Source organism: Sinohyriopsis cumingii, chromosome 1 (assembly GCF_028554795.1).
Source record: "Sinohyriopsis cumingii isolate HCF-2022 chromosome 1, ASM2855479v2, whole genome shotgun sequence".
Classification (NCBI taxonomy): Eukaryota; Metazoa; Mollusca; class Bivalvia; order Unionida; family Unionidae; genus Sinohyriopsis; species Sinohyriopsis cumingii.
The window spans coordinates 12,685,541-12,701,364 of record NC_142961.1 but is presented as its reverse complement, the minus strand read 5'-3'; the positions used below and the strand labels follow the sequence as shown (position 1 = coordinate 12,701,364).

General features: G+C 42.0%; 1 protein-coding gene across 1 annotated transcript in view; it reads right to left on the bottom strand.

Moving 5' to 3' along the window:
• Positions 1–15,824, bottom strand: part of LOC149806424 (uncharacterized) — a 66,100-nt gene that overhangs the window by 24,429 nt on the left and 25,847 nt on the right. The window contains exons 8-9 of the mRNA XM_089953092.1: positions 15,181–15,318; positions 14,467–14,580 (exon numbers count right to left, since the gene is read on the bottom strand). Of these exons, the coding sequence (XP_089809218.1) occupies positions 14,467–14,580; positions 15,181–15,318 (252 nt within the window). The remainder of the gene's footprint in view (positions 1–14,466; positions 14,581–15,180; positions 15,319–15,824) is intronic.

The window sequence follows — 15,824 nt, the reverse complement described above, 5'->3', positions numbered from 1 at the left end:
GGGAAGTTCACACTGAATTCGGGTTTCGTTGACGTTATCGATATCATATTTGTTTGTACCGGAGTGGTGTTCTCCGCGATCCGTTGAAGCAACTGAAACCCTTCGGGGTTCAGCGACAATATTATTATTATTCGTTGTCTTTAGTGTCTAATTTCAGCAACCAGGTGGTTCCGGCTTCCAGTTAAAAATCCTCGATTTTTGACATCGCGGAGCTATACAACTGGACCATCGTGGAGAATTCAACATCGGATACGAACAAATTATCAATCGATAATGAGATCAACCCGGATAATTTCGAGTATGCGTCGGATACTATTTGATGTTTTACTGTATACTCGTTGAGTTTTTTCTGAAAACACGATGATATCTTTCTAGTGATTGCGTTGGCGACTCCAGCAACTGTTGTCATCGCGGAGACAGCGATTGGAACAGCGATCGGGGCTATCGTGGTCACCGTGGATAAAATAACACCGGTGCCAGCTACTATACCCGACACCGAGTACACGACCGCGTCGATGGCGGTTATTTTATGACGGTATTTTTTTATTTTTGCACGGTATTGTTCGGAAAGCGTTTTTAAGTTCGCGGAGAATTCTTTTGCGGTATCGAATCGATATTGATGTGACGTCGGTGATACCTCTGATTCAATTACCTTGGTGGTCATTTTTATTTTAAAAGAGCTAGTGTTTTTAATTACTTAGATCCACTACGAATTCCGCATACCATGTGATGTTTGCCCTAAATAGACTGCTATCAACGGCTTTAATTATAAACCGTTCGATTGTATCCTTGTCGATGATTGTTGATATTGTATTGTTAAACCCGGATGAACTCGGCGATGATATACTGAACTGCATCGCCGAAATCAATGTCAATCGATAAATACCCTTAACAATTGCGGTGACATCTATTGCATTACGCGTAGGAGTCCAATCGAATGATCCGTATTGAACCGTGTATACGCCACTGCCGATGATCCCATCAGGTGTTTTCATTTTTTCGAGTTGCTCTGTCATTCTAGGTAGTCTGTCCTTAATCGCTTCAACATCAGTTTTGATTGTTTTTATTTCCCCTCCATACGCGTCTACATTTTTTTTGTTCGCTTCAATATTAGTTTCGAGTTGCTCTGTTATTCTCGGTAGCCCGTCTTTAATCGCTTCAACATCAGTTCTGATTATTTCTATTCTCCGCAAATTCGCGTCCATATTATTCTTGTTTGCTGCAACATTAGTTTTGATTGTTTCTATTTCCCGTGTAGTCTCGGTCATACTTTTTTTGTTCGCTGCAACATCAAGTTTGATTGTTCCTATTTCATATGTATGCACGTCTATACCTTTTTTATTCGCTGCAACATCAGTTTTAATTAATCCTATTCCCCGCCAATACGCGTCTACATTTTTTTTGTTCGCTTCAATATCAGTTTTGATTGTTCCTATTTCCTGTGTATGCGCGTCTACACCCTTTTTGTTCGCTTCAATATCAGTTTTGATTGTTCCTATTTCCTGTGTATGCGCGCTCATATTATTTATGATCATTGTAACATCAGTTTTGATTGTTTCTATTTTCCGTCCATGCGAGTCTACATTATTTATGATCGTTGCAACATTAGCGCCGATTATTTCTATTTCCCGTTCATGCGCGTCTACACTCCTTTTGTTTGTTGCAACATCAGTTTTGATTGTTTTTATTTCCTGTCCATACGCAGTGATATCATTTATAGTTGTTGTAATCTCATCCAGCTTGGTATTTTTTTTACCAAAGAATTTATCAAAGTTGTCATCGATCCTGTTAACATTTTTTCGCAACGTGTAAAATTGGCCCGACAGCGTTGCAAAATCCAAAATAGTATTCCTTATTGTTGTAATATTCGGTTCGGTTACCGTCGGGGTCCCGAAAAAACTAGCGGTAGTGAGCTGTATATCGGTGATAGATTTTTTCACCTCGGTGGCAGATTTTTTCACCTGCGCGTCGAGTTCGGTCACCGATCTATCCAACCTTATAAAACCGTCTTTGACTAATGTTACCGCCGATATATGTTCACCCGGTTTGAGTCGTCCGTCGCCGGTATACAACGCGATAGTGTCCTCGGCGGCATCACGCTGTCGTGTTAAAACATCATCCAGCGACACATTACTGGATTTCAATTTACCCTGGCGGTCTTGAAATACGACTATTTCACCTGGGTCAACACTGGTTAAATTCAACGTATCGGCGATTTCATCCTCGATTAGTTTTTTTATGTCATCGGTGGCGAGCGTTTCCGTGGATTCCTTCAGCGCCGAAACCGGTCGTCCCCAAATATCAATCATCGTTATTGTAAAAAAAAACGGCGTTTCTAATTAACCCGCCGGGCCTCTACGACCCCACTAGTGTATTCGTTTACAACTACATGAGGTGGTTTTCGCGATGATGAAATCGCCGCGAGTACGTTCAATGCCTCACGGCCACATATCGGTGGGTCACTTAATCGCTGTGTTGGCAACGTGGAATAAAACGCCCGGGCTGAACACGCCCGGATATACCGCATGAACTCGTTCGGCGGGGCTAACCCGTATGAATCAAAATAGACGATCGCACGCGGATCAATCGCGTATGCAACCCAATGAGTTCCCGCTCCGGAGGACCCATCGAGGTTAATTATGCCGGTTTCAATATTCCTTGGTGCCGCCGGTAATTGATCCCTCATAAAAACACCTCTGAAGTTTTTTATCGCTAGCGCGTCTGCGGCGTCTATTAAATCAAAATTAGACATGGGAGTCATAGACTCCTGAGTCAATAAACGGTTCCCGGTAGTCTTAGACCCTTTCCCGAGTACCATGAATACGGGGTTCCCGGTAGTCTTAGACCCTTTCCGGCCACGGATCGTTTTTTTTTATAGCCTTTCCCGGTTGCCTTCTTCAATGCCATCCCCGCCGCGGTACCAACGGCTCCTAACGCAGCCGCCTTAGCCACTGCTGGGGCCGCCGCGGCAATCAATGCCGGAATCGCAGCTAACAGCGGAAATATCCCACCGGTCTTTTCCATGTTTTTAATTGCTGCGGCCGAGAAATCTACCTGAACACCCTTTTTATTCTTCATCGCATCATTGAAATGTTTTATTTGACGCGCCGTCAACGATATCTTATGATTACCACCCGCCATCTGCGACGGCTTCAGCGTTATTGTGGTTCCGCATTGTTTAGCCGACTTTGATCGTAATTTCTTGACTTGACCATCAGTCAACTCTACACTGACGACACTATACGACATTTTATTGTAAACGCGTTTGTGTTTTCAATTACATGTTTTCCACTGGCGCATCAACGATTCTCATTCGTCCACCAACACCTTCTAGCAGCATTGATTTATCGCTGAGAATGACAGCAACCGCTCTATAATTAACATTACCCGGGGCTATATGAGCTCGGAAGTGTATATCAACGACGGATTGTCTCGTTAAATCAAGATGTTCCAGCGAAAAATAATAAATCGGATACAGGTTTTTAAAATCAAGTTGTGATATTTGCAAACCAGTGTCGACGTTTTGATCACGACCCATATACGACAGCAATCGATGATACACACGTGCGATATGGTTGTCGCCGTAATTAAGCTGTATATCCTCGGATGGTTCCTGTTGTCCGTTTATTCTCAGCGAAACATCCCTGACTCCTAATTGATCAAATATCATATGGCTGCGTTCTTGACTGCCCAATCGTTCCCTATTCTGTAGCGCTATGAATATATGACGCGGGGCTGAAACACCCTGTTTTGATGCTAGGTGCCATGTAAACGTATCGGCGACGTTATCCTCTTTAGCATCAGTTGTTACCGCTAGCCAACTCAACAACGATTTTCCTCCCTGTTCCATAAATGCTAACAATCGTGCTTCCGTGGTAACTGATGGAGTCAGCACCGGCATCCACAATGCCATTTTAGTTAAAATGACTTTACCGGCAGCGACGCCAGCAGCATGCCATATTGCATTGTTATCATCGCCCCTTCGCGTCAGGGCAATTGTATGCTTAGCCCCATAGATGACTTTTCTAACATTTCTGCAGAATCCAAATATGTGATGGAGTGGAATCGCGCATGAAAACTTTCGGCGTGGTCCTTGCAACATTCCTACTCGTGCTGCGAATCCCATATTGTAATTATCGTTAAGACTTTTTGTAACAGTGAAATCAGCGTCCGGTTTTGCTCTGCGGTCTGGATTGGCTGCTTCAGCCTGATCACCTGCGATATCTTTTTTCGCCAGCACGTTGATGTACTGAAGATGATCAGCGCTATTAGCGGTGTCCTTCGCAAACATCATAGATGGGCCCGCCGATCTTGTATAATCATCCGAGTATCTCGCTAACCCAATTATCGTCGTTGCAACATCAACCTCGCGTTCTATTGATTCAATTTCTCGCCCGTCAATAAGATATCTGGCGCTCTCAAATAACGCCATGATACCGTTGTTGACGAAGCCAACTCGAACACGATGGTCATCTGCGTATGGTGCATTATCGGCGGCATTTGTCACGAGTTCTCCCTCAATTTCGATAAACGCTTCACACGGCAGAAAGTATTTACTGGTATCTTGGACTTGAAGTTCAATTCGCGATCGTAGGTCAGGTTGCGCTGCATAATAAGAATAATATTGATAATCGCGGACAGAATCATCCCGGCGCACTGGGGCATCCATATCAAACGCGGGATCAGCGGTTCGCGCAAACATTTTATTATTATTCATGTTGATGTTTTCAATTGAAATCCATCAACGTCGTTTTCGTCGTAGACCACTTCCCGCTATCGCGTTCATGAGCGCGTTGGTTGCCGCATCGGCGGATGGCGAAGTCGCCATTGGCGGAGTCGTCGCCAACGACTCTAGTTTTTCTTCCACGGCGTTATTTATTACTTTACTGACATTTGCAGGCATCACTGTCGTTGATGGCATCACCGGTGGTTTCTGTTTTCTTTTTCTCACCAATGACATTAGTTTATCCCGCGCGGCTGAAAGCGCCTTTCCGGCAACATCTCCAATAGCACTAATACCCTTATCACGAATAACATCAATAGCCTTCATTCCTAATTGTTTGGCTAACGGCGCTACTTTTGGGGCCATTCTTGTAAATAACCCCGCAATGGTGCTACCGAGACCATCTCCATAGTACGCGCGGTAAACAGGCAATCGCGAGTTTACCACGTAGACGAGTACTGGTTTATCGTGGTTGTAGTGTATGATCATCTTTATTATAAAAACACCGGTTTTTCAATTAGTGATTGTGATCACCAGTGATTGTGATCACCCCTTTCCCCTTTCCCACCGCCGTGTGGAAAACCGGAATAAATTTTATCAAAATTTCCTGGGGTTTTTGCCCTCGATAAAAATCCGTTTTTTTTCCGGTTTTTTCCTGATTTCTAGTCATTTTTGGTCGTTTTTTGTTGCCTATAGTCGTTTTTTTTCGATTTTTCAGCAAAAACATCGATTTTCTCTAAATGATTTCCTGGGGTTTTTGCCCTCGAAAAACGGTCAAAAATGGCCAAAAATGACCAAAAAACGGTTAAAAACAGTCAAAAAATGGCAAAAAACAGTCAAAAACGATAATAATTTTATAATTTTATAATTTTATAATTTTTTTAATCATCCACGAGTTCGTCTATGAGCGTTCGATACGCACTAACGTCCATGATACCACCCGTAAATAACCGCTTGCAAATATCAGCGGCCTCATTGATTATTTCCGGAGAGTTATTTCCGGCTCGTTTTCCTCCGATTAGTACCTCTAGCCGTGATATATCACTGAGAACACTGTTAGGACAGGTAACGCCGTAGGATTCTTTACCAACAGAGTATCCTTTTCCTTTTTTTGGTATTCTACTTTTTACTTTATTGTGGAATGCGTCGTAATCGGGGCCATCACCACGTAGTAATGCATTCTCGTGTTTACTCGCTAAATACACTATTCTTGTCCAATCCTTTAACGACTTTATACTTTTCTTGTAACCGCTATTGATATGCTCCTTATCTCGTATGCTCTTAGCAAAATTGGAGGCAGTAAAATCAATTAATTCTTCCCTCCTGTCCCTGAGGTCTCTAATTTGATCTATTGTGCTCTTCTTAAGTACATTACGGGGTATATTCCTCTCTTTTTCTTCTTCTGGTATTTCTTCTTCCGGTATTTCTTCTTCCGGTATTTCTTCTTCTGGTTCTCTTGCGGTGGCGCCTAGTTCTTCCTCGTCGGCCATTGTAACATAAGGTTCTTGTGGTTCGGTTATAGCGAGTGGTGGTGGCCTCCGTGTTGCAGCAGCCGCTAGTGTTTCTAAAGACCTTTTTGTTTGTTCGGTCTGAGCCGCTATCTTTTCAAGCGCATCGAGGACGGGTACAGTTGCCGCCGTAACATCTTTGGTCGCTTTAGTTACCGGGGCAAAGAGTTGTTCGCTTCCAACAGTAAAATCGGTTTGTAGTTGCTGCCGCGTTTGAAGTTGCTCTCGGACCCTGTCTCGTAACGGTATGAACTTTTTAAGCGCCGCTAGCCGCTCTCTGGCTAGCCGAGTAGTAAGTGATTCGCCTACCATTATTGCAATTGCGAAGCAATTTCTAATTTCTCGCCGGAGTTTTCGTCTATAATCCTTCTAATGTTTTTGATCTTGCTAGAAATCTCCCGGCGTCGTTCATAAACACGTCCGAGTTTTTTTCGTATTATTTCAACGGCAGTAAATAGTCCAATGAATGCATTTGCGTCATTGTGGTGCAAGTTTTCATTAATCGTATGTTGTAATCGTTTTACAAAAAAGTACTCGCGGGCCAGGGTAAAACGCCCCCGTTTCGACTGTTCGTTAATAATTTCATAATCGGATAATATTTTTTCACTGTCGAGACCATCAGATAATTCAATTCCTTGATTTTTTAATTTTGAAATCTCGGCTAATATATTATTGATGTCTTCGATATTCATTATTCCTATAAAACATCTTGTTTTTAAATAAAAAAAAATGAAACCCCCGCGTATCAATTCCGAAGGTGTTTAATAATTCGTTTTCTTCCGGAATGGACAATTTATTGTCATGGCGACTTCGTCAGCGCCATAGGCGCCGGTGACTTCGTATCTACATATGAAAATCGAATTCTATGCCCGGTCTTTTTTGAGATTGCTGTTTGATATACTCGTTCTGCTACTTTTCGTATTGAGGCGATACAAATGTCAAAGTATCTACTGGCTTCATTCATCGACTGAAATATTTTTTCCTCGTGAGTTGTTGTATCAAATGACTTTACGGGTTTTGCTTTCTTTGGGTATTTACCGGTTTGGCCTTTTTTGGTATTTTGACTCTGCGAGACAGCTTGCAAGTTTATAAGAGAATTATCAGTCTTATTATTATTAATATGATCAATCACAAGTCCATTTTCGATTAATCCGTTGAATACCTCAAATACCGCCCTATGAACATGGTACTTCTTCTTTCCGGCACCAAACACCAGATACCCCTGATTACTTACGGTACCAACCGGCTTCTTCAGTTTGCGGTTTCTAACAATGCCGTCGCGAGATGCCTCGTAATTGACGAGCACAGGATGCGGCTGAAATTCTTGGTCCATTTGTATAATAATACTATTTGTCTAATTTATTATTTGGTTTAATTATAAATCTTTCAACGTAGTCTTGGGGGGTTTTGATGACGAAGTCGGCGGTGGGGTCAATGACTGCGTTTTTAATTCGCTTGTCATAATAGCGTTTTAGTTCCCTGTATCGCTTTCCGCCACAATTGATACACAACTGCGATTTTCCTCTTACACCGACGTGGCAAACCAAGCACGGGAGGGGGCCAAGAGAACCATTACGAACGCTTTGTAAATGGTACCCGCAGAATTCACCTCTACATGATTTATTGCACGGGGTTGTCGACCCAATCATCAACCATTTGCAGTGATTCATTATACTATATTCTTTCATTTAAATACTTGTTTTAATTATATGGATGAGTTCGAGAGATTAGCAGCAATTAAGCCCCGGAAAAATATTAAGTTCAATTTCGATAGAGTCCTCAAGGACACACCAAAAGCGTTAATAAACGATAGAACCCTGTTGAGTAAAATACGCGATTGTATCGATGAATTCAAGCGTGATGGTGCATCTCATAGTTGGTCAACATTTCGAATTGATGGCGTTGTTGATGCTACCATGAACGACAACCGCGCAGCAACGATAATATCACAACTTGACGGTAAAAGGTATTTCTTCAGAGTAAAATTCATTGTCCGGGTGGAATCAGGTGATTGGATCATACGTGATAAATTTGAACCAGTTCTCAGCGAAAAGAAAACAGTCATTGTTAGCCGCGACTCCAAGCCGGGGTTGTTAACCGGAATTGACAGACCATACTATGAACGAGCGTATCCTGAAACAGCAGTTGTTTATGGAATATACCCGATAAATAAGAAACCTGATATCGGAAAACTAGCGCCGATGAAACAGTCAACGGGGATAAATTGTGTAGCAGAACGAGTAACAGAGCATTTTACAAATGCGTGTCGAGGAAACAAGTTGACTGATTTACGACGTAGCAAAATCAACCGGTGGGAGGAGACAGTGCGCGAGCGTGGAGCAACCATCAGCGACATAGCGAGATTAGAAACGTCGTTGAGATTTCCAATAACCGTTACAACGATAACCGGTGAAGTATTATACGAATCGAAGTACAAATCAAATGGATCCCCAATCAAAATTATTGATCATAACGAACACGCGTGGACGCCCGCGATCACAGTGTTTCCACGGGATAGAACGGTAAAGTATATCCCGGGGGAATTCCTGGAAGAGAACGGGTTTCTCGCGGAGAGGAAACTATTTGATGCTATCGCTTATTTGTGTAAAAACGACCCTGTATCAGTGTGGTTACTTCGCAGCGCTGATACCTTTGATCAGTTTGTAAGACCAAACGGCGAATTATATCGCACTGAAGCGTTTCACAACAGGATGAAAAAAACCGCCATAGAATTTGAAGAGCATGATGAACAACTGCTAACAAATTGTTTTACGATTCCATCGGTTGCGGCTCATGTTGCAGCGAGGAAAAATGCGTGGAGTCCAACACGCAAGGAATTTCTACCGGATGTACAATCCAGTTGTTTGGAATACTATCACGGTGGACTATGGAGCACTGAATACAACCGCGACGCTATGATTTCCGTTGATATGGTTGCCTGTTATCCAGCGAGTTTTCTCGGGTATGGATTCGCCGCTGAGTATTTCAAACGATTTGGACACCCCAGACATGAAATGACTCGTGTTGCTATTAATGGACCACTGCCTGATTTTGATTTAACCGGATTCGCTCGCATAGTATCATTTGAGTTCGCGGCAGGACTTCATCGCTGTCGCTATATTTGGATCGGTAGACACATGGCTGAAAAGAAGTGGTTGCCAATAGCGCTGCTACGGTACATGATTGATTGTAGCATGCTTGTATCGTTGATTGTCAGTGACGCGATTATATCATACCGAGCGCAGACTGAAGTCTGGTTACCAGAACCGGAGCGTCTAGATAGCATAATTGACGGGTCCAAAAAACACATCGATGCCGACGAGGAATATATCATCGAATGGTCCAGGAGGATATTCAACCAACGAAACCGCGAGGCAAAAGATCTCGGTAGAAGAATAATCGGTAAATTCACACAAGGTGGAAAAAACCACGACTACAAACGATATTGCTCACGGCTGATTATAGATGACGCAGAATATGATTTCGTAATCAAGGACGCAGTGGCGAAAAATAGATACGTGAACTGCGAAACAGCTTTCTTGTCCAATGGAACAAGGTTGGGTACAGTTGTTACCTACAGCGACGGAGACAGCCCGGCATACCCGCATTTGAGGGCGTCTATGCTGGGTTACGCCGCTATCAATTTATTCTCGATGATAAATAGATTCCCCGACATCGCGGTTAGAGTAGCCGTTGATTCGTTTTATGTTGACGTAGCGTATAAGGAAAACGTAGCCGAGTTTACTAGTCCGGACGAGAGTTGGGGTACATGGAGAATTAAAAATGAAATACGACGCGATTATTCCCCGTCAGCAGATGTCACCGTTGAAAACAATTACTTACGCGGTGATAAATTATCAGAATGGTCTAATGCACCACCGTGTTCTGATCCAATTTGTAGACACAAAACAGTTTATTTAAGCGGCTGTGGCGGGTCAGGAAAGACGACTCGGGCAATTGAATTATTTCGAACGCGGGCAAGTATAATCGTGCTTACACCGACCCATAGACTAGCGCGAGAGATAAAACAACGAAATGTTGACGCCGTTACTTATCACAGCTTTTTTCGATACAGCGGCGGTGAGTGGACTCCTGATCGAATGGGTGAAAAATTTATTCCTGGGGTTATCATTTGGGATGAGATATGTACTGTTTCGTTAGATGTTTTACAAATGTTTCTTGATTGGTTGCTGCGCGCGAATACAGCGGTGATCATGTGTGGCGACCATGGCCAACCACCACCATTTGTCGGCGAGGGTCCACATGATTGGTTAAAGGGTTTTGTGGACTATTATGAAGAAACCGATACTGATTACCGGGCACTTGATGAACAACTGCGCGGGGTTAAAAAATTAATCAGATTACAGCCGGATAGAATTCAGTGTGAAATAATCCGCGAGGTGATTCCGGAAACGCCGTTAAATGAATTCTGGGAAACATGGAGACCAAACGATTTGATTGTAGCGAGTAGAAAGATAGTCAGGGACACACTTCAGCGGAAGTTGTTTACGTTGCATAAGGAAAAGTTTCCAACGCGTCCAGTGCCGTTATGTTATAGACCCGCGGATACACGGCGGCAGAACATTGAAGTTGAAATCCCGGGCCGGACAGAAAAACAAATTCTCGTGCTGAATGATATTGTGCTCGTTGATATCAGCGTCGTCGAGGACGCGCTACGTGCTGATAAATCCCCGTGGACGCTAGGATACGCAACAACAATACATTCCTCGCAGGGACTAACCATCACGGACACAATTGTTTGGATGGTTGATAATCGCATCGAATGGTCAAATCTAGTCTATCTTGCAGTGTCCAGAGTACGAAGGATAAATCAGCTTCGAAGAATTGTTATTGACGAAGCCAGTGACAAAGCCAGTGACGGAGTCATCGATGCAAGCGTCATTGATAGAAAACTCTCGGGTTACCGCCAACAGGATAAAAAAAAACAGCGGCGTTTTGATATTGATGCCGAATTAATAATTGCGTTACGACAACAACAGAATAATCACTGCGCAAGTTGTAATTGTGTAATGCGCTGGCGTTATTCGGATAAAGACGCTCGCCAGTTTACCGTGGACAGGATCGATAACAGTCTCGGTCATGTCAAAAACAATGTGAGGTTGACCTGTCTTGAGTGCAATAGACGCAACGGCGCTAGTTAAGACCACGCGGGGGTAATTGAGTATCGTCAGGTATCACTTGTAGTTGCTCGCGTGTAAATCCGCGCTGAGGAGCAGTTGAATCCAGTCTGTAGATCGGTGGTCTACCAGTTGATCGTGTTATCGTTGATATGTTATGTGTGGTAACACTCCAAATAGGATCAGTAGCCCTTTTTTTACCGCCTTCAAGCTCTCCTGGTTCATACAGATATCTCACGGTAACATCGCCGAAAATCGGCTTGGAAACGCTATTTATTTTTGATCTTCCGGGTATATACTCGTATTTAATCGCGTCGCTGGGCTTCATGTTGATTGCTCGGGTAATCTCGTTATTTAACGCGGCAATTACGCCTGGCAACCTTTTGACCCATTCACGAGATCGTTTTTCTTGGATGAATTCCTTCGCGTATTGATATCCAAATAACCGTTCAGCAAGAGTCCGATTGAATCGTTCAACAATTGCCTGATCACGATGTAGCGCAGTATGACCTCGTCGTATCGCGACGCTATGATGTTTCAGCGTTGATAAAACAGCGCCGCGAAATTCACTACCGGGATCAACTTGTAATAGATTTGGCCAGCGTAGAGGACCTCTTCGATAAATTCTTTCAAACGCAGCGGCTACTTCAGTTGCTGACTTTGTTTTTAACGGCTCCGCTTGTTTGTATCGACTCGCAACATCAACTACGGTTAGCGCGTATTTGTAACCGTTGTCATGCGGCAGAAATAGTATATCAGCCTGATGAACTTCATTAGGTACGCTGACATCAAAGCGCGAGAAGTTGATTTGTTTAGGCGGTGGTAGATAAATTTGCCATATAGCCTGTTTGGATAACCAATTAGCCGCAGTGGCTCTCGTTACTTTTGCAGCGCTTGCAAGCTTACCAATTGCGGCCTTCCCCTTCCAGTATCCTCTCGGAGAATAATAGATGGATTCCATGTTGTTATTAATTACCAGCGCCAATCATTAATTTACCTTTCATAGCCGATTTTACCAACCATGAGGCCAATTTTTCCTTGAAGGATTTATCAGGAATAGCATTTAACGCGTGAATTAATTTTACGTCCGCGATATGACGCTGTTGCAGATCGCTACTTTTGTAAGCAACATCATGAGCATGACACGCCTTATCGATAGCGTTTATTGGATACTCACCGGGTCGCGGCTGATTTTGATCATCGAGTCTGATATCTAATCGTGTTCTGGGGCCACAGTAGCTATATCCTGGGAGGTGTTTTTCTCCTGGATACTTTGCCCACGGTGTTCCGGGGAGTTTTGATAACTTGGCTGCAATATCACCTCCTCGCTTTTTTTTAAAACATCTCCGGGTCTAATAGAAATAAATCTAAATTTCTTTGCACCGCATTGTGCACACTTGCCAGTAAGCGCCGATCTGTTATTTTTTGTTGTAGCGGTTGTCATATCATTTGTGCCAGTACGCACTCTACACTTTACACAATATAGATCCATAATTTATGTATAGAGACATGAATATAATTGACTTTTCAGCGACTAAAACAAGAGAACCAGTTAAGCATGTTGCAGCGTTACCAAACTCGATCCGGATGATTATCATCGGACCATCTGGATCCGGCAAGACGCAATTGTTACTCAATTTAATAATGAGATGGATGAAGTGGGATAAGTTGTATTTGGTTGCTCCTAGCGTGGATGATCAACGATGCTACGAGGTGTTGAAAGATTTCAACGAGAATGCATCAGTGATCGCTAAAAAAAATGTCATCGAGTTTATTACGGATATCAATGATGCACCAGGTATTGATGATATTGATGGCGACGTTAACAATCTAGTCGTGTATGATGATGTTATGTTAGACAATCAAAAAAACCCAGCTAGGATATTTTCCAGAGGCAGGCATAAAAACACCGACGTGATATGTCACTCAACGATACACTCAGATTCCAAAAGTAATCAGAGACAACTGTAATATTCTTGCTGTATTCAACGGCGTTGATACACACACGCTACGAAATATCTGGCAAACTTGGTGTGGCGGTGACATGGACTTTAATGGTTTTCGAAACTTTTTTAGTCATGCTCAGTCGACCCCACATGGATTTGTAACGATAAATTTACATGATCCTCGGACACGATATCGTATCGGACTTGACCAAATATTCGGTTAAATCATAGCAGCAGGGGGGGCGATGACATCGACGCGGTCGTCGATGTGCTTACCGGACGCTGACGACGCTGGGATCGACGCGCAGAAGGTATTAATTAAACCAAATGACGTTCCGGACAATTGTCGATTTGGCCCCTCGACGATGACAACGACGACGACGTCGTTTTTTTTTTACCAGGCGCTGACGACACCGGATCCGCTGAGTGCAGAAAGTACTAATTAAGCCAAATGACGTTTGGACAAAATGTCGGATTCGCCCCCCCTGCTGCTAATCTCAGTCAAGGGATTACATTATTTGTCTCCCCATGAGACTGCTGTTTTGATAATATTTTTCTATACAGGACACATATCTGGAAATGTGGGAATAGTGTACATTCTTGGTTTATATTTCTTACACCCTCCCCTGTCTGTCTTCATCTGTCTCGTTAAACTCAAAATATTCTAAATTAAGTTCACAATCTTGCTTTAGAGAGCTATCTTAAAACTTTTGGTTTCTGTGTTTTTCACCCTCTTCCTGTACTCAATGAAATATATTGTTAAATTATGAAGTGTTTAATAAAGATGATGGTGTGTTAGGGCTAAACAACGAGGATTCAGACACCTTACTGATGTGATCAGCACATGATATGAAAAGTAAGGTTAGCAAATCATATAGATTTCTCTGATACATTGGTGAGAAACTACATTCTATGTACAGGCTATCATCCTGTGCTTAAGTTCTTTTGTCTCTACCCATGTGCACACAGAAAACTCTGTTCTGAACTATATCCCTTGAAATTTCATCACTTCAGAATGCAGATTTTCACTAAAAATTTATAATAAATCCACAAAAATCTGGAAAGTTGGTATATGTTATAAATGAGACATATCTGTCTCACTAGCTATAGGATAGACAGTTTGGTTCTGTTGCTCTTTTAGTAGTCCTTACTCTTTTTTTTCCATGCCTTTCCCCAGTGATAAACACACTCTTCCTTGACTGGAAATGTCCCATTTGGAAACACCTCAAACCTTTTCCCACATCGAACACATACCTTCTCATAACCTGTTTGAAAAATTGTAGGAATTTTAGAACTGATAATTCTGTGATAGTGTAATATTGGAATTACTGTATTTTCAAAGCATAAAGACTATAAATGTATAAAATATCTGTTCCTTTATTTGTCAAAGGAGGCTATATGCAAATTTACATATTTGAGCTGTGAAATTAATACATAATTTATAACAGAATATGCAATGAATTAAAAAGATTAAATAATGGAATGTGGATTGAAAAGCTGACTTAGTTACCATGTTTACTCGCTTATTAGATAAGCCCAACTGCAAACTGCACCAACCCAGATCTGCTGGTGCAGATCTGGGCCTGTGCAGTTTTTTAAAGTAATCAGTAGGCCAACATAGAGCATGATCTGCAGGCACATTATGCTACAGTAGATAAGGATCTTTTTGCTGTTTGCAGTTTGACTTCACTTAAAAGCAAGTATATATAACAATATTTCCTAAATTGATTTTATATTCCATTTTCATGTTTACTGTTCTTCAAAATTTGTCTTAAATAAATAATGAAAAAAAACATACAAAATACATTAACAAATAGATTTTACTTACTGCCTATTTAAGATATGTGTTACTACATCAGTCTTACGTTTTAATATATTTGGTGGTGTATAACTTGGGAATAAAGCCATTCCAGGAGACAAGGGGTCCGGCTGTGGAAAATTGTTCTGGACTAGCTGCTCTTCAGTTAGTATGTAGGGTTTCAGATGCTTGTACAGGTTTGCACCTGAAATATCACATGAAGTTTAAATATTCTGTTTTCACAGGTACTAAAGGCACCCAAACAACAACAGCATAAACCCATATATGACACAGAATGGTGTACCAGGCATGAGATTTAGTTTGAATTTCTACGATATTCCAAACCAAAACAATCTTTAAACTTTACATTATTCATGAATTGATTAAATAAAAATATGATCTCCAGGTCCAAAAATCAGGGTTTACAATGTCTGCGTGAAATCATAGGTAAAATAAGAGCAAAGACTGATGTGCTGAAGCATTATGTGATGGTATACCAGGATCTGCACCAACTGCATCTAAGGACAATTTACACACTGTCAAGTGGTCTAAGGTATTCACCTTAACAGATCATTGGAATCTCACTGTCTGCAACATTTTTATTAGGACTAACTAGATATAATGATAAGTCTTCTGCCGAAAAAAACACTGATATTACATTCCATTTAGCAGGAGTAGCGATAACAAGATTTTCAGGAAATCCGCCACTGC